Here is a 22,277-nt window from a genome sequence, read left to right as displayed (position 1 = left end):
TATGCCATACATGCAGAGCCATGCAATTTCAGAGGCACAGAATCAACGATCCTAGAAATTCATTCATTCAACAACCATTAATTGAGTGCCTGGTAACCTACTGATTCATGAGTTGGGAGTGGGTAAAATATTATTTACAAGCTACACAAGGGCAGGCAGGTAACTTAATGTTATTGGGCACGTGTTCCCTAAGCACCTGTCCTCTGATCTTGAGCAAACTATACTTAGGTGGCCTTGTTTAGGGAATTAATGAGAGCCAACTAATCTTTCAGAAGACGTCAATTTGCAGTTTTGGTCAAAAGCCCTTCAGCCTTTACAAACTAAAACCTGTCTTTCTGGGTTGGGCAAACTCCTTTGCTAGTTAAAAGCCTTCGCTGTCTTTAAAAGGGGGCGGTTCCCTGTCAAAGGGGCCTTAAAGCATAGGCGGAAGGCGAGTGAAGTCCCACCCACTTTCTGTGACGTCCTGTGCTCCGACTTCTGATTGCCCGTCTCAGACGTCAATAACGGAGCGTGTGTCTTGCTGGGACACAGTGAAGGTCTAACCTGTGGTTTGCGGAGCGGTCGGGTGTATTCTCCGTTCGCCCCCACGCCCTCGAGGCCCCCGCCTCGACCTACTGGCGGAGCCCGCCAGTGGTTCCTGCGGCGCCCTCCCGCACCGGATCGCTCCTCGCTGGGGCGGGACCTGTCCCGACGGCTCCGGTCGCTATGGTCAGTGATCGTGGCGGGGGCCGGGGGGGGGGGGGGGGAGTGGGGGAGGGGAAGCGGGGCGCGGTAGGCAGGCTCGCCGCCCGGGCGCAGGTGCGCTCGCGGGACCGGGGACCAGCGCCAGATTCGGCCCCCAGCGCGGGTCCCGCAGTGTTCGGACCTCTGGGAATAGTGAGTCGGGATGGATGTTGGGGGCCCCCGTCTTTCTTGGAAAGGCCTTGCAGGGCCCGGCAAGGGCCTCGCCGTCCCCCGTGGGTGCCCCGGGAAGGGGACCCAGCCCGGCCTCAAGGGCCCCCAGTCCCCGGCGCTCACGTCCCCGGTGTCCCCGCGGGTGCGGCCTGAGGGCGCAAAGTTGGCGTCCTCCACGGGAGCCAGGAACTGGGAGGCTCCAGGGCTAAGGGTCGCCCCCTTTGTTAAGTAGCCCCTCGGTGGGCAGCTCACGGCCCCCCTCACCCAAGGTCTCTGCCATCGGAGACCTCCCCCTCCAAGCCCCACACGTGACCTAGGTGCTGCCGGAGCAGCGGGTCGCTGGACATCCTCCGCATCCCACGGATCAACAGGTGGTGTTTGCAGTTAGGACCCACATGGAGAGGTTGCCTCAAGGTGTGAGGCACGTGAATCAGGGGTCCAGGCAAAGGAAAGACTGGAGGAACCCCCGATGCAGAGTACTGTTGGAGCAGAAATGGCCCCAGAGGCACTCTGAGCCAGGCCAAACCTGGAACTTGGGTAGGTGGGGAGACTGAGGCCCAGAGAAGGAAGGGGGGCTGGGACTGATCGTGGAAGACCTGCGACTTGAACCCAAGCCTCTGGACTCCCAGTCCAGTGCTCTTTGTGGTTACATTAGTCCACCTTCCCGGTCGCGGGTGGGGGCGGTGAGGGGTCAGACAGTCTGCAAGGGAGACCAGGTGTGTGATTCCCGGAAACCCCTTCCGTCTTGGGGCCCCTGCTCCAGGGAGCCTGTAGAGCGTAAGGGCTCTTAGGTGGCTTGGGGTCACACAGCCCTGAGTTCAGATGCCACCTCCACCCCTTGGAAAGCCAGGAGGCTTTGACTGGTCTTTCCACCACTCCCCCCACCCCCGCGCCCAGCACTGTTTTGCACATCTGTACAATGGGCTGCCCCGAGGACCCTGCCAGTCACCGCGTGTGGAGAGCAAGCTCAGCTAACTAGCTCTGTCTGTTTCTGTGACAAGAGTCCTGGAAGTGGACGTACACAGATGTCTGGTTCTTCTTGGCCTCCTTCCCTCCCTCCCATGTCTGCGCAGGGAAATGGTCACCCCTTCAGGATGCTGCTGGGCCAGGGCACGGGTCAAAGCCTGGTCGTGGCCTGGCACATTCTGCGTCTGGCGTGGGCAGCCAGGTCACCTAAGGCGGGGCTGTCCTGACAAACCAGCCTGCTGCTGGGCGTGGTGAAGGGCCTCTGGGGCATCTAGAAGCATCCACTTCCTGCTTCTAACCGGTGCCCAGGGGTTGCCCTGGCCCGCCTGCGCCAGGAAGGGGCCAGATGCTTCTGTATCGCCCACTAGGGAGTGGCAGGGGCTGGGGTAATGGTGGGTTTAAAACGCCACCCTGGAGCTGGAGGCTGGCATGCCTTCTGGCCGCCATTGGGAAGCTGAGAGGGCCGGGAGGGTGGGGGCTGGGCCCTGAACTTTTGGGCCTTGTGCTACACGGGGAGGCCCCTGACTCCACTTTCCCCCTGACCTGGATTCCCAAGACCGGAAGTAGGAGGGCAATGGGGTCAAAAAGCACCAACCCTTCACCCCGTGATGGGGAGGGCTTGGGTGCCTCGGAGAGGGGTGAAGTGGTTAACGCACCGATTAGGATGCCTGCCTGGGAATCACGGGGTGGGGGAGGGCTGCGCAGGGTCCGTTCTCTTTTGCTTACCCAGCATTTATTGAGCACCTACTGTTAGCCATGCACCGTGCTATGTGGGCTGTGTGGTGGTGATGTTTCCACGTGGTGTGAATGGTGCTGGATGTGTGGGGAGCAGAGGAATGCCCTTGGGAAATAAAGCGTCTTCTTCCCTCTCCCGTTTCAAAGTCACTGGGCTAAGCTTGAGGAAGGGTCCCAGGGCCCCTTAGGAAGGCAGGGGCCCGGATGAAGTCCGGGCCTGGGGCTGCCGCTGGCAGGGGCTGTAGGTAGAGGGGGCTCACTCAAAATGCATTTAACATTTGGTGAATAAATGAGTGAGGGTCCGAGGCGAACAGGGCCCTTCGATGCTTTGTTCTTTTATTTGTCAAATAAGCCCCCGGCAGGCACCCTAGTCAGGCCCCGTGATGGACAGAGATGAGTCAGATTAGGGGCCTGACCTCTCGTAGGAACTCACTGCCTGTTGGTCAAGACAGAGCTGGACACAAGCAATTCCTGAGCTACTGGTCATGGCCTAAGAGGCCTGACCGAGGGCTTTGGGAGCATGGCAGGAAGCTGGTACACTCAGAGGGTGCAGGGGATATCAGGGAAGGCTTCACAAGGGGGTCTTTTGCATGGGGTTTTGAAGCATATACAGGAGTGTTCAGGAAGGATTTGTGGAAGAGTACATTCCAGGCCGGGTGGGACAGCTTGCTTAAAGGCCTGGAAACTTGGCTAAGAATGGAATATTCTGGGAAAGGTCTGTGTGGATGCAGGGAGCTGAGAGGAGGGAAGAGAGAGGAGTCTAGACATGCAGGTCGAGTCAGAATGTACTGAGAAAGGCTTCACAGGCTATGCTGCGGGATCTGGGTTTTATTCTGCTGGTGGGAGAGGGAGCGAGAACCGTAGCGTATTTCTGACAAGGAAAAAGGTGGTTGACTTGGATGACGTCTCTGTCCATGCAAAGGATACGGGGTTGGAGGAAGCCAGGCCGGATGAGACCACCTGGGAGAATAAGGTCAGTGAGGCCGATGTTGTAGGACCCGGGAGGTGGTCGGCGGAGGGTTGAGTCTCTTCCGAAGTGAGGGAAGCCCCTGGAGGGAATTGAGGGAGGGAAGCTGTGCCCTCGGCCGGATTTCATGTTAAGCGGCCTGCGCTGGCTGCTGCGGAGGATGGTGGGGAAGGGGGGCCGGAGCAGAAGCTAGGAGGTCAACGGGGCGGAGAGTGGCAGCTCGGATGGGACCCAGAAGCAGAGCCGACGGGGGTCCTGGGTTTGGCGTGAGCTCTGGCCGGATGGAGGGGCCTTTTGGGGAGCTGGAGCCCCCTGGCGGGGAGGCAGGTGTGGAGCGAGAGAACTCTTAAGGGCTCGGTCATCGGGGGATGCCGGCCAAACATCCTGGTGGCTGGTGGCCGTTTGAAGCCGGAGCTTCAGGGAGAGGTCAGGGCCAGAAATGAAGATCTGAGGGTCCTTTACGCGATGTTGTATGAGGGCCGGTGTCAAATGAGGGGTGGCTGGGGTCTGAGTTCGGGGTCTCCGCGAGGTGAGCCAACAGCTGTGAGCCAAGAGGGGCGGGAGCCCGGATGCAGGGCCTTCCCCGTTTCCTTAGCTGAACAGCCGAGAAGGGGCATGCGGGTGCTGGGCTGAGCAGCAGCCCCCTGAAGATGTCCACACCAAATCTCCAGAACCTGGGGACGGGCTCCTTCACGTGGCAACAAGGGCATCACAGGTGTGATGAGGTTACGGGTATTGAGATGGGCCAGTGCCCTGTATCACCCAGGTGGGTCCAATGATGTAATCACAAGGGTCCTTATAAGGCGGGGGTGGGTGGGGAGAGCAACGTGAGGGAAGCGGGAGGGCCAGAGTGAGGAGTCGTGACAGTGGAAGGAGGGGATCACGAAGCCAAGGAACGCAGGTAGCTTCTAGAAAGGAGAAAAGGTAAGGAGATGGCTTTTCCCCCAGAGCCTTCAGAAATGCAAGATAATAAATCTGTGTTGTTTTTTTTTTTAAGTTTATTTATTTTTGAGACTGAGAGAGACAGAGCATGAACAGGGGAGGGGCAGAGAGAGAGGGAGACACAGAATCGGAAGCAGGCTCCAGGCTCTGAGCCATCAGCCCAGAGCCCGACGCGGGGCTCAAACTCACGGACCGCGAGATTGTGACCTGAGCTGAAGTCGGACGCCCAACCGACTGAGCCACCCAGGCATCCCTAAATCTTTGTGGTTTCTAAGTCACTGAGGTTGTGCTAGCTTGTCACAGCGGTGACAGGAAACCAGTTCAGGGCACTAGGTCTTTCCTAAATCTTTGGCCTCCAAACATTTTGATCACTCACCCGTTAAAAAATTGATCATTCTGTACGTTCATGTATTATACGTCATACCCTAATGTAGACAGTTCAAAGGGCGTTCCTTCCAGCTCCGGCAGCAGTCATGGTGGAGATCCCGGCCCCAGGCAGTCAAGACCAGGCCTGGAGCCCTCGGGGTGCCTCTGCAAGCAACAGGGACCTTCTGGGAGGAGAGCGGGGGTGGGCCAGGTTCTGAGCCCTGTTGGCAGGTGGCCCTGGAGGCTCTGGCCTCTACTGTGAAGGAGCTGGTGGCTTGAGGTCAGGCCACCGGCCTCTACTGTGAAGGAGCTGGTGGCTTGAGGTCAGGCCACGCGGTGAGTTGGGGCTTCTGGGGTGCTGGGCCTGGTTAACGAGACTGAGTCAGCCCACGGTCAGCCTTGCTGGTGCAGCAGCCGTGGAGGGAGGTCCGGCTGGCTGAGGGCCGGCCTTGGCCGCCGGGGCCCAGGGTCGGCCTGTGAGAGCCCTCCTGGCACCTCAGAGCCTGGGCTAGGGGGTGTCCACAGATGCTCTAAAGGGTACGTTGATGGGGCGGTGGTGATAGAGGCGTGAGCCCGAGGCCTGACAGTTGAGGAGCTGGCGGGATGTGACAAGAGGGCACGTGTCAGGGCCAAGTAGCTTCTGTTCGTGGAGGGTGAGAAGGTGCAGAAAGGCAGCCGGGTCTGTTGAATACTTTTGATGTGCTGGGTGAGCTGCGTCCATGTCCCTACCTGAGATCGTCACACTGTGGGACCTCAGGCAAATGGTTTGACCTCTCTGTGCCTCCGTTGCTGTTTGTAAAACAGATATTTCGAGGCTTAAATGAGATAATCCACAGCACCTGCCATAGTGAATGCCCAGCAGAGGTGGCTTCATTCATTCCCCAAGCTGTCACTGAGCACCTGCTGGGCACCAGCGGCTGTTCCAAGCACTTGGGGTCCACACACTCGTGAACCAAAGTGACCAAGGACCGTGATCTTTTGGGGTTTTATTCTCCTACTGTTTCGTTTCTCCTGAAAGCCCAGGGAGTCTGGATTCAGACCCCGAGCTGCACCTATTCCAGGAGGAGCCTACTGAGAGCTCATGGGAGGGCAGGGGTCTTGCTTGGGGTCACACGTCATGTCATGAGACGAGCCTTTAGGGCTGGTTGGACAGAGCTGCCAGAGCCCCTCCATTCGGCTCCGCCCCTCCCTGTCCTGCAGCCCATGTCAGCCCATCCCATCATCTCCCGGGGGTACCTGGAGATCCTCGAACAGCGCTGGGCACGTGGGGTCCCCACGGGCAGGGGTGCAGAGCTGTGGGATCAGACCTCCCCATCCCCGCTTGAAGGCATCTTCTCCAGAAGCTTTCAGGGCTTCGAACCAAAGTGGCTGGATGCGTGGATTGGGGTATAGGTGGAGGGCTGGTCTGAGGCTGGTGGAGGCAACTCTTGGGGCTACGTGGCCAGGTTTTCAGTCTATAGAGAGGCTTTGGAGAGAAGACCAGAGGAAAATGGGGAATCTGCCTTTCCCTGAGTTTGGAGGGGGTGTAGACTCGAGGCGGGATCTGCTCACCCGGGTAGGTGATTTCATTTCCACCTGGGCTCTGAGGCTGCAGGCGAACACCAGGCCAGGGAGTCCATGTCCAGGCTCCCAGTGTGGACTCGGACCTGGTCTGAATGCCAAACTCACATGCTAGCGGGGCTGGTTCCCAGGGCTGCTGGGTAAGAGCCAGTGATGGGAGAAATGTCCTTTTCTCCCTTTGAAATATATGCCTCGACTTAACCTGCTACACGCCATTTCCTTCTGAACAGAGTTGCCAACCGCCTGACTTATTTACCATCTATTTGCAAACCAGCAGTTAAGGGCTAAAACCGCAGCAGGGGGCCTGATTAGGTCTGACGGGACATTGTCAGGCGTGGCCTGTCCTTTTTTCTGTAACATCCTGGAAGTTCTCAGCCACGATTAAAATAAAATTTAAAAAAAGCATCAATGAGAGTTAGCCAGTGTCAAACCCAGAGCATTCTACCTGATTTATGGGCCAGTAAATTGAGGCTGTGCCTGGGTTCTCCCTGGAGTTTGAGACTAGTTTTTCCCCAGAGCTGTGACCAGGGCCATGCTGGTGGGGAGGTGACTTCAGCTGACTTGGGCCTTCTGGATGCCTGCCAGGCTGGGACTTGAAGGCGCCAAGGTAGAAACCCTCTTGCCCACCCCTCCCCCGCCCCGTAGCCCAATAAATACACCTGTGGCCACTAGGGGGCGCTGGAGCTAACCCGAGGCTACATCACCCCTGGTAGAAAGAGGAAGACCCACTGGGCAACCATTTGTCAGGAGGGCTAAATCTTAAATAGCACTGAGTGAAGAAAAATAAAAAGGCCACGATATCTGTAGAATAATATGTATACACGTTTAAAACACATGCAAACATAAAATAATGTAAAAACAGGAAGGAAGACAAAACAGACCCTTAAATACAGAAAACAAACAGGGTTGCTGGAGGGGTGGGGGGGGGGATGGGCTAAATGGGGAAGGGGCACTAAGGAGGACACTTGTCGGGATGAGCACTGGGTGTTATACATTGGGGATGAATCACTAGATCTACTCTTGAAATCATAGCACTATAGCTAACTAACTTGGATGTAAATTAAAAAATAAAACAAAATAAAACGCATGCAAACAGAAAACAACTCCGTGGTTTGAAGAAAACGAATACATTCCACTTACATGAGGTCCCTAGGATGGGCAAATTCAGAGACCAAGAACAGAATGGTGGGTGCAGGGACTGGGATGGGGCGTGGGGTGCAGGGAATGAGGAGTTGGTGTTTAATGGGTAGAGTTTCAGGTGGGGATAGAGAGAAGGTTCTGGAAAGGGATGGTGGAGATGGTCGCACAACAGCGTGAACATACTTAATGCCACCAACTGTACACTTAAAAGTGGCTATGGGGGTATATTTTATGTTGGGTATATTTTACTGCCATAAAAAGACGGGTACCTATTGACCGACATACCACAGGGACCACCCATAGAAGATGGGGCTTGGCAACGGGAATGAAGGGGAAGCCAGTGTTGACCGCGGGTCTCTCTAGCCCCAAGTGTGATGAGCTTGGCTCTCAGTGCCGAGAGCAACCCCCCCCCCCCAAAGTGCTATTTGACAGTTTCCCTTTAAATTAAGTAGCTTACATAAATTTGCCCCAAATGCCAACTTTATTATTTTTTTTAAATGTTTATCTTTGAGGGAAAGGGAGAATCCCGATCAGGCTCCCCACGGTCAGTGCAGAGCCCAGTGTGGTGCTTGATCCCACGAACCGTGACATCATGACCTGAGCTAAAATCCAAAGTCAGACACTTAACTGACTGAGCCACCCAGAACCGGACTTTTGTTAGTGAGGTGGTTAATGGGACTCGGGAGTAAAATAAGACTGTGGGCGAGAGGGTGCTGCAGAGTCGGGGCACCTGCTGTGTTTAAACATACCTGGGTGCCACCTTACTTTTCCCCCCAGGCAGCAAAGGTGGACTTCCTATTCTGAAACTTACGGGGTCCCGTGGGTATTTGCTCCATTAGGGCACAGTAGGAGCGCAAAATCAACTGCTCGCCAGCAACTGTTGTCATGTCAGTAACAGAAATCTTCCGTGATTTAGAATAGATCAAATCACGTCAACTTTTAAAGATACGCCAAGGAAGTTAATAAAGCTGGCTTGTTTCTTAAGTAAGCTCTGTGCCCAACGTAGGACTTGAATTCATGACCCAGACATCAAGAGTCACAGCTCTATGGACTGGGCCAGCCAGGTGCCCCCAAAGCTGGCTTGTGTTACAACTAAAAAGGATTACAAATAAAAATGGAATACTTGGGGGCATCTGCCTGGCTCAGCTGGCAGAGTTGTGACTCTTGATCTCCAGGTCGTGAGCTCGAGCCCCACACTGGGCATCCAGCTTACTTAAAAAGAAAAAGAAGGGGCGCCTGGGTGGCGCAGTCGGTTAAGCGTCCGACTTCAGCCAGGTCACGATCTCGCGGTCCGTGAGTTCGAGCCCCGCGTCGGGCTCTGGGCTGATGGCTCAGAGCCTGGAGCCTGTTTCCGATTCTGTGTCTCCCTCTCGCTGCCCCTCCCCCGTTCATGCTCTGTCTGTCTCTCTCCCAAAAATAAATAAAAAACGTTGGAAAAAAAAATTAAAAAAAAAAAATAATAAAAAAGAAAAAAGAAAAAGAAAAAGAAAATGGAACACGTTTAGGCTCCCTGCTCGCTGGTCAAAAGAGGCTAGTAGAGCATTAAAGGCATTAAAGGTATACTAGAAGCCAACTTTCTCCTTGGCGTGAATAGGTTGGAAGGAAATTGAATAGAGAATAACTTTCCCTCCACATGCCTCAATGTCTTTTAACCCCATGTGCGGACAACACCTGTAAACCGTCTCTTGTTCCCCCCGTGACGAGTGTCCTCGGCTTGGGGGATACTGCTAGACCGTGAGCTGGTAGAGAGCTATGCTGTCTGCCCAGCTGGGGCCACAGTCTAGCAGCCTTGATCCCTCAGGAGCTCTGGCTGCCCAGCAGTTTTGGCTTGGTAGAGCTTCCATGGGTCTCGGTCAGATCTGCATTAAATCCCTTCCTGGCACGAGGGACCTGACCTTGTCAGTAGAGCGGGTAGGGTAATTGTTCTCGGGGGTTAAATGTGCTAACGGGGATATGTAAGGCTCTGTCCCAGACCATGGCACGTAGTGGGTATACGATCATGGCGCCTCTCCTTTCCTACATCTTGGGCTTAGCATAGCAGCAGAACATCAAACCATTCTCTGTGTATTGGCTTTCAGCCTTACGGCCACAGGATGGCTGCTGTAATACGGACATTGCATCTGCACTGAAGGCAGGAAGGAAGAGGAAGGGGTAGGACCTGTGAGCTTGGTTCCTTTTATCTAAAACTGAAAGTCATTTTCTACCACTCTGCCTGGAGTAAAACAGGAACCCTGTTAAGTAGGGAGGAAATGGGTGGTGACCGATGGAAAAGCAACCCCGCAGCATCTGCCCCCAAATGGTTATTGGACTTCCGATGGTTTCCCTGCCCCTGTCATGTCAGAGCCGACGTGAGGAAGGAGCCCGAAACTAAGTTAATTTTGCAAAGAAGGATGGATATGGAATGGAAGCTTCCAGAAGGAAAACTCAGAATCTCTTCCTCCCACCCCCACCCAGGCATTTGCAGGGCCTGTTCCCTCCTTTAGAAACCCTTTTTCTCCTGTTCTTCTTGGGACAACACAATCCTCCTTCTCCACTCTTAGGTTTTTCTCCGGTTGGCCTGACTCCCCCCCCCCCCCCCCAAATCCAGGAGAAGGCATGTTTGGGGTCACCAGAAAGGGAGAGAAGGAATATAGTGTGAGCTCAAGGGAGAGCCCAAGCCGGACTTGGATGGGGTGGGGCAGCCAGGGAGATTTCATGGAGGAGGTGGCTTTTATTCGTTTAACAAACCTCTCATCCCCTGCCCTGTTCCAGGCCCTGTGAGGGGCCCTGGGGAATCAGGTAGATGTTCTACACCAAGGGAGGCCTATGTGGCTTCGGACACCTGGATGGCAGGGAGCATCCGGGCCCCGAGAAATGTCCCGAACCAGCCAAAGCGCTTCTCTGTCCTGGCTGCTGGGTACAGGAATCAGAGCCAAAGAAGCTCACTGTGAGACAGAAGCTTGAGTCTGTCCAGCGTGGAGACGGGTAGCCCTGCGAGTCCCTTCCACCTCATCGTATGATCTCGTGACCCAGCTCCCTGCTTCCGGTGGTGATCTTTGGAGAAATCTAATCATCAGAAACCCAGCCGCCTTTCCAGGTGGAAAGGGGCTTGTGACCTCAAGGCTCCTCTGTGAGCCCTGTGGTGCGGAGCTGAGGTCACTGTCGAGTCCATGGGGAGACAGAGAGGCTGCCCGGGAAAGGGCCGCGCGGTTGGAGGCGTAAAGTCAAAGTGGTGACGACTCTGTTGAAAATGACGGCAGCAAATTGATGGGAAACTGGATTTCCATTCCCAGAAATCCCCAGTAACCCCAACCTTTCACCTGCGTGGTGTGGCGTAACTTGTCTCCTTGGGTTGTTTGAGTGCAGGTACCCGGGCCGCTTATCTTAAATTCAACAACACATGGCTTTAACACCAGTTCCTCTTCCGTTATTTTCGTGCTGAGATCAGAGCCGTTCCGGGGGTGGGCTGGAGGCAGGGGTGCGTCTCCCACTTGTCTGGGCAGGAACAGCATGAGGCAGGGAGGAGGCTGCCAGGGAGTTGGCTATTGAAACGGAGAGGTCTCCTGCCCTTACCGCTCCCTGCAGATTTCTTCCCGGCAGAGCCCCGCCTCTGGGTTGGAGCGGACCGACTCCTTCCGAGCTGCAGTGTGGACTGTGACCGGTAGGTGGCGCCTCTGCCGGAGGTTCTCACTTGTTTCTGGCTTGTCGCACAGCGCTCGGGGCGAGCTGGACGGTCAGGAATTGTTGGCAAACAAAAGAACGAATGAATGAGGCAGGAAGGACAGGAGACGAGGGGACACCTCATGCTCCAGCATGAAGGCTTACTAGGTTTGAGGGGCGATGCTCTAAAATGAACCCAGCCGGAAGTTATTGGATGGGGCGGACCCCGACTCCCTTGTCCAGGGAACAGGGCATCCAGGATGCTGGGAGCGTCCTCACGCGTGCCTTTTGTGGGAAGGTAAAGTTCACTAGGTCACGTGACTAGCAGTTCGGAGGCTTCCTCCTTGGTGGAAGTCCATCAGTTGCTTTGAAATGGTCACAGCTTTGCTGCTTTTTCTTTCAGAGTGAAACATCTTTCGACCTAATATCAGAAAAATGTGACATTCTGTCAATTCTTCGGGATCATCCTGAAAACAGGATTTACCAGAGGAAAATCCAGGTGAGGCAGAGGTTCAGGAGGAGAGGATCTTGGATCAAAGGGGCTGGAGCTGGGACCAGAGGTGAAGGTGCCACTTTGAAGGCAGAAAGGCTGAGCACTGGGGCTGGGCTCCAGGCAAATTAAAGGGCTCCCAGAATATTTCGATGTTGGGCATTTGCCTTAATGAGAAATCTTTTAGTTGCCAAAACAAACACCCAAAGAAACATAGACAGTGATTTATTTTAAAGCTAGGTGCTGTCCTAAGTGCTTTACGTACTCACTGAGACCTCGTTATGATATTGCAGGGTCAGTACTTGTGGCATCCACGTTTGACGGCTGAGGAAACCGAGGCCCAGAGATGAGATGACAGGTCCACAGTCCCGCAGCTAGTGCGTGGACGAGCTGCGTTCGGACCAGGCAGCCTGGTCTCTCTCGCCAGCCGCATCCATAACCACGGCGTTAGGGCATCTCTCGGCGGGGAAGGGCCACTCCAGCTGGGCTACGCAAATGGGGGGTTTGCTGGAAGGATGCAGGGACAGCTCACAGAACCAGGGCAGTAGGGGGAGCCTGGGCGCCGTCCGTCTCTGGGGGGCAGCAGAACTCTGCTTCTGTCCTGCGGCCGTGGGGAGCACTCCCGGGGGCGGGGGCTGGGTGGCACAGACCCGTGTGCCCTGGCGCCCACTCAGGAGAGGAGGTGGGGTTCCCCAAGGAGCATGGTCTTCCTGCTGGCCTGCCTGGGATGGGCCCCGTCAGCTCCAAGCCGCCTCGTCGCTGTGGTGGGAGCAGGGACTCCCCGGCGCCGTGAAGTCCGTGCCCTGCTGTCAGAACCCCGACTATAGCCCCACGAGGCAGCAAGGGGGACTCCGGGCCATTTCATGGGCAGTCAGGAGCAGAGCCGGAGGTGGGTGGCGTGGGGAGGCCGCAGCTTTTGAGAAATGTTGGAAGGACTGGGCGGACGGTTGGTTCTGTCTGCGGAGGCCTTTTCTACCGGCTCTGCAGACTCCTGGCCCTCCAGTCACACCCCACCCAAGGCCTCCGCTCACCCGTGCCGCCCCCGCCACGCACACCACTTCTCCTCCAGGAAGCCTTCCCAGACTTCCGAAGTCTGGTGTAGATGCCACTGCTCTGAGACGCCCCCGTGCTTCCCCTGTTCTGTCCGTCCGTCTGTCTCCCGCAGACTGTAGGCTGCCTGAAGGCGGGCCATGACTCCGCCCGCCACAAGGACGTGCTCAGCATCGTTTAACCTCTGTGATGAAGCCGGGAGACCGGGAAGGGGCAGCCGGTCTGAGAGGACCGGGGGACACGGGGGCCTGGGTCCCCACAGGACGTGACGCGAGGGTCAGCGGTGTTGTGGATGTCCCCATTTCCTTCTCTGCCCCACAGGAACTCAGCAAGAGGTTCACTGAGATCCGCAAGACCAAGGGGGACGGCAACTGCTTCTACCGGGCCTTGGGCTATTCCTACCTGGAGTCTCTGCTGGGGAAGAGCAGGGACGTCCTCAGGTGAGTGGCCTCGAGGGAGCGCTGGGCCCCGAACCCCACCCCACCCCCGCGGGGCGGCTTTCGCGGGCACAGCCCGCCTCACCCGGGAGTGGGCAGCCGTGGCGGAGGTGGGGGCAGCCCGACGGGGGTGGAACCAGTGAGCTCACGGGTGCCGCCAGCCCTCTGGCCCGAGTCCACCTGGGTGGGTCGCGCCGGCTGCCTTCCTGAAGATTCCAGGAGAAAGCAAAGGAGCTCTGCCCGTTTGGCCGCCCGTTTCTCGGTGCGCGTAACCAGGCGTCTAGCTCGTCAGGCCTGGTTCTTGACGGGCTGCCGAGGAAGGCCTCTGTCCAGCAGCTGCCCCCAGAGCGACCCTCTAGGCCTTTGTCTGGGCTTCGGTCAGGGCTTCTCTAGCGTCACCATTTGTTCAACCCGCCTGGATCCTGTCGGGTGTGGTTCTCATCCAGTCTGGGGCAGGGCCCGCGGTTCTGTTTCTCTTGAGCTCCCGGAGGCACCGCCGCTGCTGGGTCTCAGACCACACTTTGAGCAGCAAGGAGCTAAGAGACCTGCTTCTTGACCTTGGAGCTCTCACTGCCCTGAGAGTCTGATGGCCACTCTGCGACGCATACGGGACCAGAGCAGACACAGGTCACAGAGCACCTGGGTTGGATCCGTGGACCCTGGTGCCAGACCCACTTTGCCGTCTCCCCGCAGCCCTGAGGGTTGAGACAGTACAGTACAGGGGTTTCCCCCGCCACCCGTGTCCCCCAGAGTTGTGCCATGCCGAGGCCCGGGGCCCTGAGGCCAGACCTCACTCTCTTGCTTACCTGTGTGACTTTGGGCGAGTTACCCTGCCTCTCTGAGCCTCCGTTTCCACCATCTTTGGAAGGTGGATAATTTTGCACACTTAGGGTGTTGTTGGGAGGACCCAGCACGGTGATGCTGGCAAAGCCCGGCCCTTATGTGTCTGTACCAGCCCGGCATGCTGTTTACCTTCACCCTACACTCCTTCCAGGGCACCCTCTTCCCTCCCTGCAGTCATCACCCAGCAGGGCATCACAGAGACCCTGTTGCAGGCCCTGGGGATGCAGCAGAGAAGAGACAAAATTCCCTGCCTGTGGAGCAGGCAGGCCAGCAGAAAAGAACATGTGAGGTGCCGGGTGCTGCTCAGTGTCGTAGGAAAAAAACTAGGCGGGGAAGGCGGCCCGGTTGTCTGGGGCTGGGGGGTTGCAGTTTTAAGTAGGGGTTGGAGGTGAGGGGTGGGGGGGCTCGTGGGCCTCTATAGAGACCTTGAGTCTCAGCTTGAATGAGATGGAGCCGCTGAGGGTTTGAGCAGAGGCTCGCCTGGCCTGCTACCCGCAGGACAGACTGGGAGGCTGCAGCAAGGAGCGTGCTCAGGGAGAGGAGAGGACGCTGGCTTCGTGAGCAGGTGGAAGGAATTGGTCGGGTTCCAGATTCCCGTGGGGGTGGCTGGTGGCTGTGGTGCCGGAGCTGAGGGGAGCCCAGGAGGGCTGCCGGGTGTTCGGCCTGAGCGTTCCCAGGATGGGAAAGCCGCTTGCCGCAAAGGGGACGAAGGAAGATGGGGAGCTCTGTTCTGGTGATGCAGGGTCCAAAATATCTGTGAGCCTTCCAGCGGGGGTATCCAGGGGGCAGTAGGATGTATGAGGTTCGTGTTACCCCGTTTTACAGCTGAGTACACGGAGCCTCAGGAAGGTTACAAGACTTGCCCAAGGTCACACGAAAGCTGCCTTACAGCCTAGAGAGCCCGTGTTCCACGTCCCAACGCTGTCCTCCTTGCCACACTCACCTCAAGGGGTGGGAGCCCCGGCTGGGGTGTCTGCCCACTTGGCTGGGCCCGTGTGCCACTCCTCAGTGCTTGGTACGGGGGGTGGGGGGTGTTCAGCAGTCAAGGCGAGGAATGAATGTGGGAAGGCGGCCGAGGTTCAGGGAACCCAGGGAGGGAAGGGAGCCCAAAGCCTAAGAGCAACTGCCAGCAGGGTGTTCCCCACGCCTGCCCTGGCCACAGGCCTTCACCTCCTGGTCTAGATGTCCCTGCTCCACACACACACCATCCCTCTCTCCTCACCACCCCCTCTCCCAAAATGAGGCACCTAAACCACCTCCTCATGCCATTAGTCCCTCGTGACACCCCCCGACCCGGGTCCCCCATGTCCCGCTAGAGTCTGGCCTCCCTTCTCAGGGCTGCAGTTTGGCTGGTGCCAGCCGGTTCCCCAGAGCCTCCCCCCACTCCTTGTGTGGGCCACTACCCTCCCTCCAGCCCAGTGACTTGTCACTCATCATCTCCGCTGCTAAACTGTGTCTGGGGGGCGTGGCAGCTGCTGGGCTCCTCACCACACCCCCACGAGTACCAGCACTGGTCTCAGAAGGGGGCTGTGCCACTGGGGGCCCACGGTGGGAGCAGAGAGGGGGATCAAGGGCCTTTGGACGGGTCTGAAGGATTGTCAGTGCCGGCAAAGGTTTAACGGCCGCGGGGCACGAAGGCCCATTTTGTGGTATAAATACTCCTGTTGTGACTAGTTTTCAAGCTACTGTCATGGGGTCGATGGGGGGGTGGGGTGGGGGGGAGAAACACAAGCTACAGCATATGTCGTGCAGTCCACGACAGACGGACAACCTCGAAAGCAGAGATAGTTAGGAAACTGAGTTTGGATATTTATCTGTGTGTCTCAGTAGAATTCATTTTATCGTTAAGTTTACATACCTTGATTTTTTTTTTTTTTTTTTTCTTTGAGAGAGGGCACAAGTGAGCGAGGGGCAGAGAGAGACAGAAGCGGGGCTCGAGCCCAACTGGAACTCCTGAACCGTGAGATCATGACCTGAGCCAAAGTCAAATGCTTAATGACTAAGCCACCCAGGCAACCCCTACATACCTTGATTTATTTTTTAAAAATATATTCAAATGAGAGAGACTATGGGGCAGAGAAAGAGAATCCAAAGCAGGCTCTAAGCTCTGAGTTGTCTGCAGAGCCTGACGCACGGCTTCAACTCATGGACCACGAGATCACGACCTGAGCCGAAGTCGGCCACCCAATTGACTAAGCCACCCAAGTGCCCCACCTTGATTTTTATTTTTTTTTTATTTTATTTTTTTTAAATGTTTATTTATTTTTGAGACAGAGAGAGACAGAGTGCAAGTGGGGGAGGGGCAGAGAGAGAGGGAGACACAGAATCTGAAACAGGCTCCGGGCTCTGAGCCGTCAGCACAGAACCCGACGCGGGGCTCGAACTCACACACCGCGAGATCGTGACCTGAGCCGAAGTCGGACGCTCAACCGACTGAGCCACCCAGGCGCCCCCCCACCTTGATTTTTAAATAACGGCTGTTTAGTAACTGGCTGCCAAATCTTGGAAATTGAACAGTTAGCTATTGTGAGTAGGTACAGGCCACGGGCTGAGGGGACGGGTGCTACGGAGTGAAATGCGAATGGGAGTGGCTGGGGAGGGTGGGGGGAGGGAGGCTGAAAAGTGAAAAGGGAGGAGAGGTTGGGGAGCTAGGCAGGGCCCACCCCGCCAGACATTTGTGCTGAGGAGCCGTGTCCTGAGGGAGAGGGCTGTGCTAGGTGACTCCAGAGGTCCCTGTGAGGGGACCAGGAGCACGGGAAGGCTGGGAGCGGCCCAGGCCGCAGATGGTAAGGATACGGCGGGAACCACGGGGACGGGAAGGAGGGACAGAGTTCAACGTGACTGGGAGTGGACGGTGATGACCCCAATCTCCTATTCTGTGAAATGGGTGTAACACCCCCTTTCCTGGGATCGTACACACTGGGGAGGGCAGCAAAGTCCGTGCGGGATCCACAGGGAGGTGCTGTGAAAGGTGGGCATTCAGCTATTAGTGACACGCGCCTCCTCGGGTGTGTGAGGGGCAGCGGGTGAGAGCGGGAGGCACTGACCAGCACAGCTGTGCTCCAGAAGCGTTCCGCGTGAGCCCCAACCCACCCCCTTCAGGTTCAAAGAGCGCGTCCTGCAGACCCCAAGTGACCTTCTGGCTGCCAGTTTTGAAGAGCACAAGTTCCGAAACTTCTTTAATGCTGTGAGTCAACCTGGGCAGGACGGCTGAGGGACCAGGTTCTCCCACACTGGCCGAGCAGACAGCCGCCGGCATTGGCCGGAGCCCGTCACGGCCCACGGCTCTGTGGCTCTGCCCGTCCGGCTCCTCCCAGCTGGGGAGGGACCGGCACTTGCTTCCTGCTTGTGGGGATGTGGGGGGACGGGGCCCTGCCCTCCTGGAGAGGAGGTACCTCCTTTGGGAGGTAGCTCTCAAGCTGGAAACTTCCCCCAGCCTCCTTCACGCACTCCCTCTCCACCCTACTCCCCTGACCCCCTCGTGAAGGGGGCGAGGGGGCAGGGTTGGAGGATTCAGTTCTGAATCTGTAAATAAGAACCCCAACCACCACAGTGATGGAAGGAGACCCCAACTGCTGTTCCCCAGACATGGCTCTGGGCTGAGGCGCTCATGGCAGAGTACCCTTCTTACTTTGGTCCCAGATCGATTTAGTTTGGTACCTCAACTTGAGGATTTAAGAACAGAAATCCACACGGAGGGGAGGATCCTGGGGACAGGGCCCCTCGGAGGAGGGCGGGGCTTGCCCGGGCCTCCCCCGACTGATAGCCCGTGGCGCAGTTTTACAGCGTGGTGGAACTCGTAGAGAAGGACGGCTCGGTGTCCAGCCTGCTGAAGGTGTTCAATGACCAGAGCACCTCCGACCGAATCGTGCAGTTTTTGCGCCTGCTCACCTCGGCCTTCATCAAGAACCGCGCAGACTTCTTCCGACACTTCATCGATGAGGAGACGGACATCGAGGACTTCTGCACTCACGTAGGTCCTCAGGGTCTCAGGCTTTGGGGACTTAGTCCCCAGGCCCGGGCTCTGCTGTGCAACACCCACCTCCTGGGATTGTACACACTGGGGAGGACAGACAGGTCCGCGTGTGGGCTGCAGGGAAGTGCTGGGCAAGGCCCTCTGCCCTCAAGAGACTTGAGCACCAGCATCCCTAGGCAGGGGACCTGAAGTCACGGCTGCATTTGTAACTGCAGAACAAGACGAGCAAGCCAGAAACAGACCCTACCTGAGCTGCCTGAACTGTGTGGCTCTGGGCCAGTACTGTCCCTGCCTGGGCCTCAGGTTCTCCATCTGAGTAAACGAGGGCCTCGGATTGGACCGTTTACAGAACCGCGGAGTAGCAGCCCCAGAGTCACATTTGTCCTAAGATGTGTTTGGCCTACGACGCATTTATCTGAAAGCGTAGCCAACATTTAAACGTTGGGCAGTTTTCAGGACGAAGGGGATTCCTCTCCAAGATCCGGCTCTCAGGGCCTTGTTCTTGCGTGGCAACAATCAGCAGGAGCCGAGGGGCAGGCACCTGCCCTAGTCATGGGGGACCCACTCGCCAGCCTGCCACCATCTCTGCCTCTCTCTGTTGCCTCTTCAGCATCTGGACTCACTCGCCTGGCCTCTGTTAAATCCCTTCACGCCAGTCCTCTTCTGCTCTGACGTTCTTTGGTTCTGTGCATTAACAAGCCAAGCTTAAATGTTCCTGTGCCCCCTTCCCGATTCCTCAAGGTAGTATAGGCTGCTCTTCCCACACACACCTAGACCCCAGAATCCAGATCTAGATTCAGGCCTCGCAGTCCTAGCAGATTCCTGGCTGTTACCTCCTCCCTGATGAGTTGTCGTTAAGATGACCTCCCAGCACAGACGCTGTGACCCGGGGCCACCAAAGCCAGGGCCGGGTTTCTCCCTTGTCCTCCCTCCTAAACTGGGTTTTTGCATCTTGGCTTTTGCAGGAAGTGGAGCCCATGGCCATGGAGTGTGACCACATCCAGATCACAGCCCTGTCTCAGGCACTGAACATCGCCCTACAGGTGGAGTATGTGGACGAGATGGACACGGCCCTGAACCACCACGTGTTCCCCGAGGCTGCCACCCCTTCCGTTTACCTGCTCTATAAAACATCCCACTACAACATCCTTTATGCAGCCGATAAACGTGAATTACTTTTAGGACACGCAGTGGAGCCTGCCACCTAACGGGACTACATTCCAAATGGAACATTCTGACTTTGCAGTTTTTTAAAGCAACTTAGACTACAGTTAGAAAACGTACAGCCTTTTGGGCCAAGTGGCCGGCAATGTGGCCCACCCGTCACGGACTGTGGTAACTTGGTGATATTCTTAGTATTTGTTTTCATGGAGGATCAAATGCTTTCTAACTCAGGGCTACGAAGCCAGAATCCCTGGCTCTGCTCTCAGGTCCCTGAGACCCTGGGGAGGTCACCTCCCCTCTCTGGGCCTGTTTCTTCATCTGGACAAGGATGCTGCCAGTGCTGACATTCTGTTGTGTAAAAAGAGGGTCCTCTGGTGTCCTTTTCACCAGGGGTAGTACCTCTCTGTTGGGAGGAAAAGCTCAAGATCGGCCGTCCTCGGTGACTTACCAGTTCCACAAAAAAGAATCCAGTCCAGTCAGCTGTTGGACTGGACTGTGGTGGATGGCGGACTGAAGCACTGGCCAGGTGAGGCCAACCTGAATGTAAGGACTTCAGCATGGTTCCAGACATTCACGATGGGCCTGTTCCCTCCCCCTAACTTGAGGGGAAAAAAAGACTTTATGCCAAAGTCTAGAAAGGGGCCTTCAGCATGAAGCTCAAGTTGCTGTGGCCCCTCTACTTCTCTCAGGTCCAGGACTGCCTGCCCCTGGGCAGGCCCTTCAGGATTCAGCAGCCAGCCCCACCTTAGCACAGGCTCAAGGAACACTGGGGTCTGAGACCAGGAAGTGGTCTCACCATCCCCATCACAGCCTGCAAGTAGAACCCAGATAATCCTCCAGGTGGAGACCCCACACGCAGCCATAGACTCCAGCTGGGCAGGGCAGACGAGTTTTGCAAGGCTGTCTGTGGCTTTTCTTTTTCCCCCTTCTTGGTTTGTGGGCTGGCGGGAAATCAGGTGGGAAAGAATGGAGACAAGACAAGGAAATGGGGAGTAGGGGAGATTTCTGTTGTGGAAACTGCCTGGAAGCCTAGAGCCCTGGCTGGCAGTTGCCTCCTTCATCCGCCTGGATCTGCCCCTTAACATCTCGTCACCTTGCCGCCGCAGGACCTCAAAGAGCCCTGGTTGATTTGGGGTACAGGTGGCGAGCTCTTACAGGGGGTACTTCCCTGACCTAAGGACTTTGCTCACAGGTTCCATTCTGCAGGGATTCAGGAGAATCCACTGGTGCTACAGTGCATGTCTGCTGCCAGCCAGACCGTGCACAGGAACTAGGCAGCAGACTGCTCCGAGGTGGGGGAACACTGACTTCTGCCTTTGTGAAGACAGATGTTAGGGTGCTTTAATTCCAGGCAGGGACCCTGGTTCCCCTGCAGCCCTTAGCTCGAGTTTAAACCCAAGGGCTCACGCTCAGTGATTATGTCACCTTTCCACAGGAATGTAAACCTGACCTTGATCTCTGAATCGGTTATGTGCCACCCTGCCAGGGTCTATGACCAATACACTGGAAGAAGGGGGATGGGAAGGAGGACATTACAGGACTTGTGACTATCAGGATCACCATATTCAAACTGAAGGGTATGAATACGCTACCGAGCTGAATGGCCCTGCTCCGAGGGGCTGCGAGATGGCCCTTCACAAGAGCAGATTTCTCTTTGGCAGACCGGCTGGAGAAATTCCCTCTCAGACTTCCTATTCTGTGCTTCCAGGTCTGAGAGTCCGCCAGTGCTCCTATGGGACCCTCTTCCCAGGAGAGATCCTACTAGTTTAGAATCAGAACGTTAGAGAAAGGCAAATGATGCTCATGCTCTTACTCTGCACTCTCCCCTTTTTTCCCAAAACCACTGGCCCAATCCAAGCCATGGCTTTCTTCCTTCATGTCTGCACTCAGATCTTCTATGAAGGCAAAGCACCAGTGGAGAAAGGAAGTTGCAGAATTCAGTAACTTGTTAAGATCCAATCATTCATGGAAATCATTTGGCCTGTCTGCAGCAGCCAGTCATGCTGGCATGACTTTTCTGGATAATTCTCCACCCCACCTCACAAAGCCATCTCTTTCCAAACCAAAATCAGGCAGGGAAGTTGCTTTGAGAGGCTGTCCTTGCAACTGCACATTTATTACTTTCTTTCCAAAGGGAACTTTATAAATGGGAATGTTTAACAACAAAAAGAACAAACTGTCCTTGCTTTTAACTAGGTTCCTATTTTAAGCACAGAGGGGCTCTGTACCCAGACTGCCTGGGTTCAAATCCCACCTTTTCACTTACGAGCTATTTGACCTTGGCCAAGTACTTCACCTCTCTGAGCCCCAATTCTCACACTGGTGAAACAAACAATACCTACACATCACAGGATCACTGGTTAAAGTGGAACAAGACTGTGAGGAGAGCTTTGAGACCTGACACAGTGCTCCACAAGTAGGGGAGCAGCAGAACTCTTGCTGCAATGTGGAGAAATGCCACCTTAGGACGGAAACTGGCTTCCCAAAAGGGAAGTGTCCGGAAACAGTACACAAGGCTAAGAAACATTCTCACCCCGACCAAAGTGGGGGCAGGGGCTGTGACTGAGTAGCTACCCTGGGTGGGGGAGCCCAGGTCCTGTGGGGTATGGGCCAGGCCCGACAGCTTCTCCAGCACTTGGTGGACGTTTTCTTAGCATTAAAATGGTTTCCGTGACAACTTTTGTCCTAGTTTCTTAGTATTTGGTACCTGGCATGCACTGAAGATCAGCTCTCCCACAGGGCTTGTGTGTATGAGTAAATGAGCAGGGGAGAGGGGCTCCTCCTCTAGTGGAAGGTCCAGATACTCAGGATGTTCTGCCCTTGAACTGGAGGTGCCAAAGAAACCACAGGACTCCCCAAAGCTTTACCTCAAGTCAGAGAGAACTGCTTGGGGGGGGCTAACCTTATCTTTAAAAACCTACCCCTTTAGGGGCGCTCAGTCGGTTGGGGGTCCGATTTCAGCTCGGGTCATGGTCTCAGTTCGTGAGATCGAGCCCCGCGTCGGGCTCTGTGCTGACAGCTCGGAGCCTGGAGCCTGCTTCCAATTCTGTGTCTCCCTCTCTCTGCTCCTCCCCTGCTCACACGCTGTCTCTCTCTCAAAGATAAAGA

General features: G+C 56.0%; 1 protein-coding gene and 1 long non-coding RNA gene across 3 annotated transcripts; both read left to right on the top strand.

The window, feature by feature from the left end:
• The first annotated feature begins 451 nt into the window (after positions 1 to 451).
• OTUB2 (OTU deubiquitinase, ubiquitin aldehyde binding 2) lies at positions 452 to 19,671 on the top strand. 2 transcript variants are annotated; one of them, XM_049612246.1, is made up of 7 exons: positions 452 to 708; positions 11,135 to 11,507; positions 11,613 to 11,708; positions 13,071 to 13,189; positions 17,132 to 17,216; positions 17,808 to 18,002; positions 18,971 to 19,671. In XM_049612246.1, the coding sequence occupies exons 2-7, from the start codon at positions 11,400 to 11,402 to the stop codon at positions 19,211 to 19,213; spliced, it is 846 nt and encodes a 281-aa protein (XP_049468203.1). In that variant the 5' UTR covers positions 452 to 708; positions 11,135 to 11,399; the 3' UTR covers positions 19,214 to 19,671. The 2 variants fall into 2 exon arrangements, with proteins under 2 accessions (XP_049468203.1, XP_049468204.1); XM_049612247.1 differs by lacking the exon at positions 11,135 to 11,507 and having other exon boundaries at positions 457 to 708.
• On the top strand, positions 4,583 to 7,305 carry LOC125909220 (uncharacterized). The gene is made up of 2 exons (XR_007453613.1): positions 4,583 to 5,150; positions 5,194 to 7,305. It is a non-coding gene; the product is annotated as an uncharacterized LOC125909220 (long non-coding RNA).
• Positions 19,672 to 22,277: the final 2,606 nt, after the last annotated feature.

Source organism: Panthera uncia (assembly GCF_023721935.1).
Source record: "Panthera uncia isolate 11264 chromosome B3 unlocalized genomic scaffold, Puncia_PCG_1.0 HiC_scaffold_1, whole genome shotgun sequence".
Taxonomy (NCBI): Eukaryota; Metazoa; Chordata; class Mammalia; order Carnivora; family Felidae; genus Panthera; species Panthera uncia.
The sequence above is the reverse complement of the archived record's forward strand: the minus strand, read 5'-3'. Positions and strand labels throughout refer to the sequence as shown.

Excerpts from the sequence above, each read along its gene's own strand:
- OTUB2 (XM_049612246.1), top strand. The coding sequence starts at position 11,400 with ATGAACCCAGCCGGAAGTTATTGGATGGGGCGGACCCCGACTCCCTTG. Across the intron at positions 11,709-13,070 it reads TTTACCAGAGGAAAATCCAG|GAACTCAGCAAGAGGTTCAC; the intron begins GTGAGGCAGAGG and ends TCTGCCCCACAG. Across the intron at positions 13,190-17,131 it reads AAGAGCAGGGACGTCCTCAG|GTTCAAAGAGCGCGTCCTGC; the intron begins GTGAGTGGCCTC and ends CACCCCCTTCAG.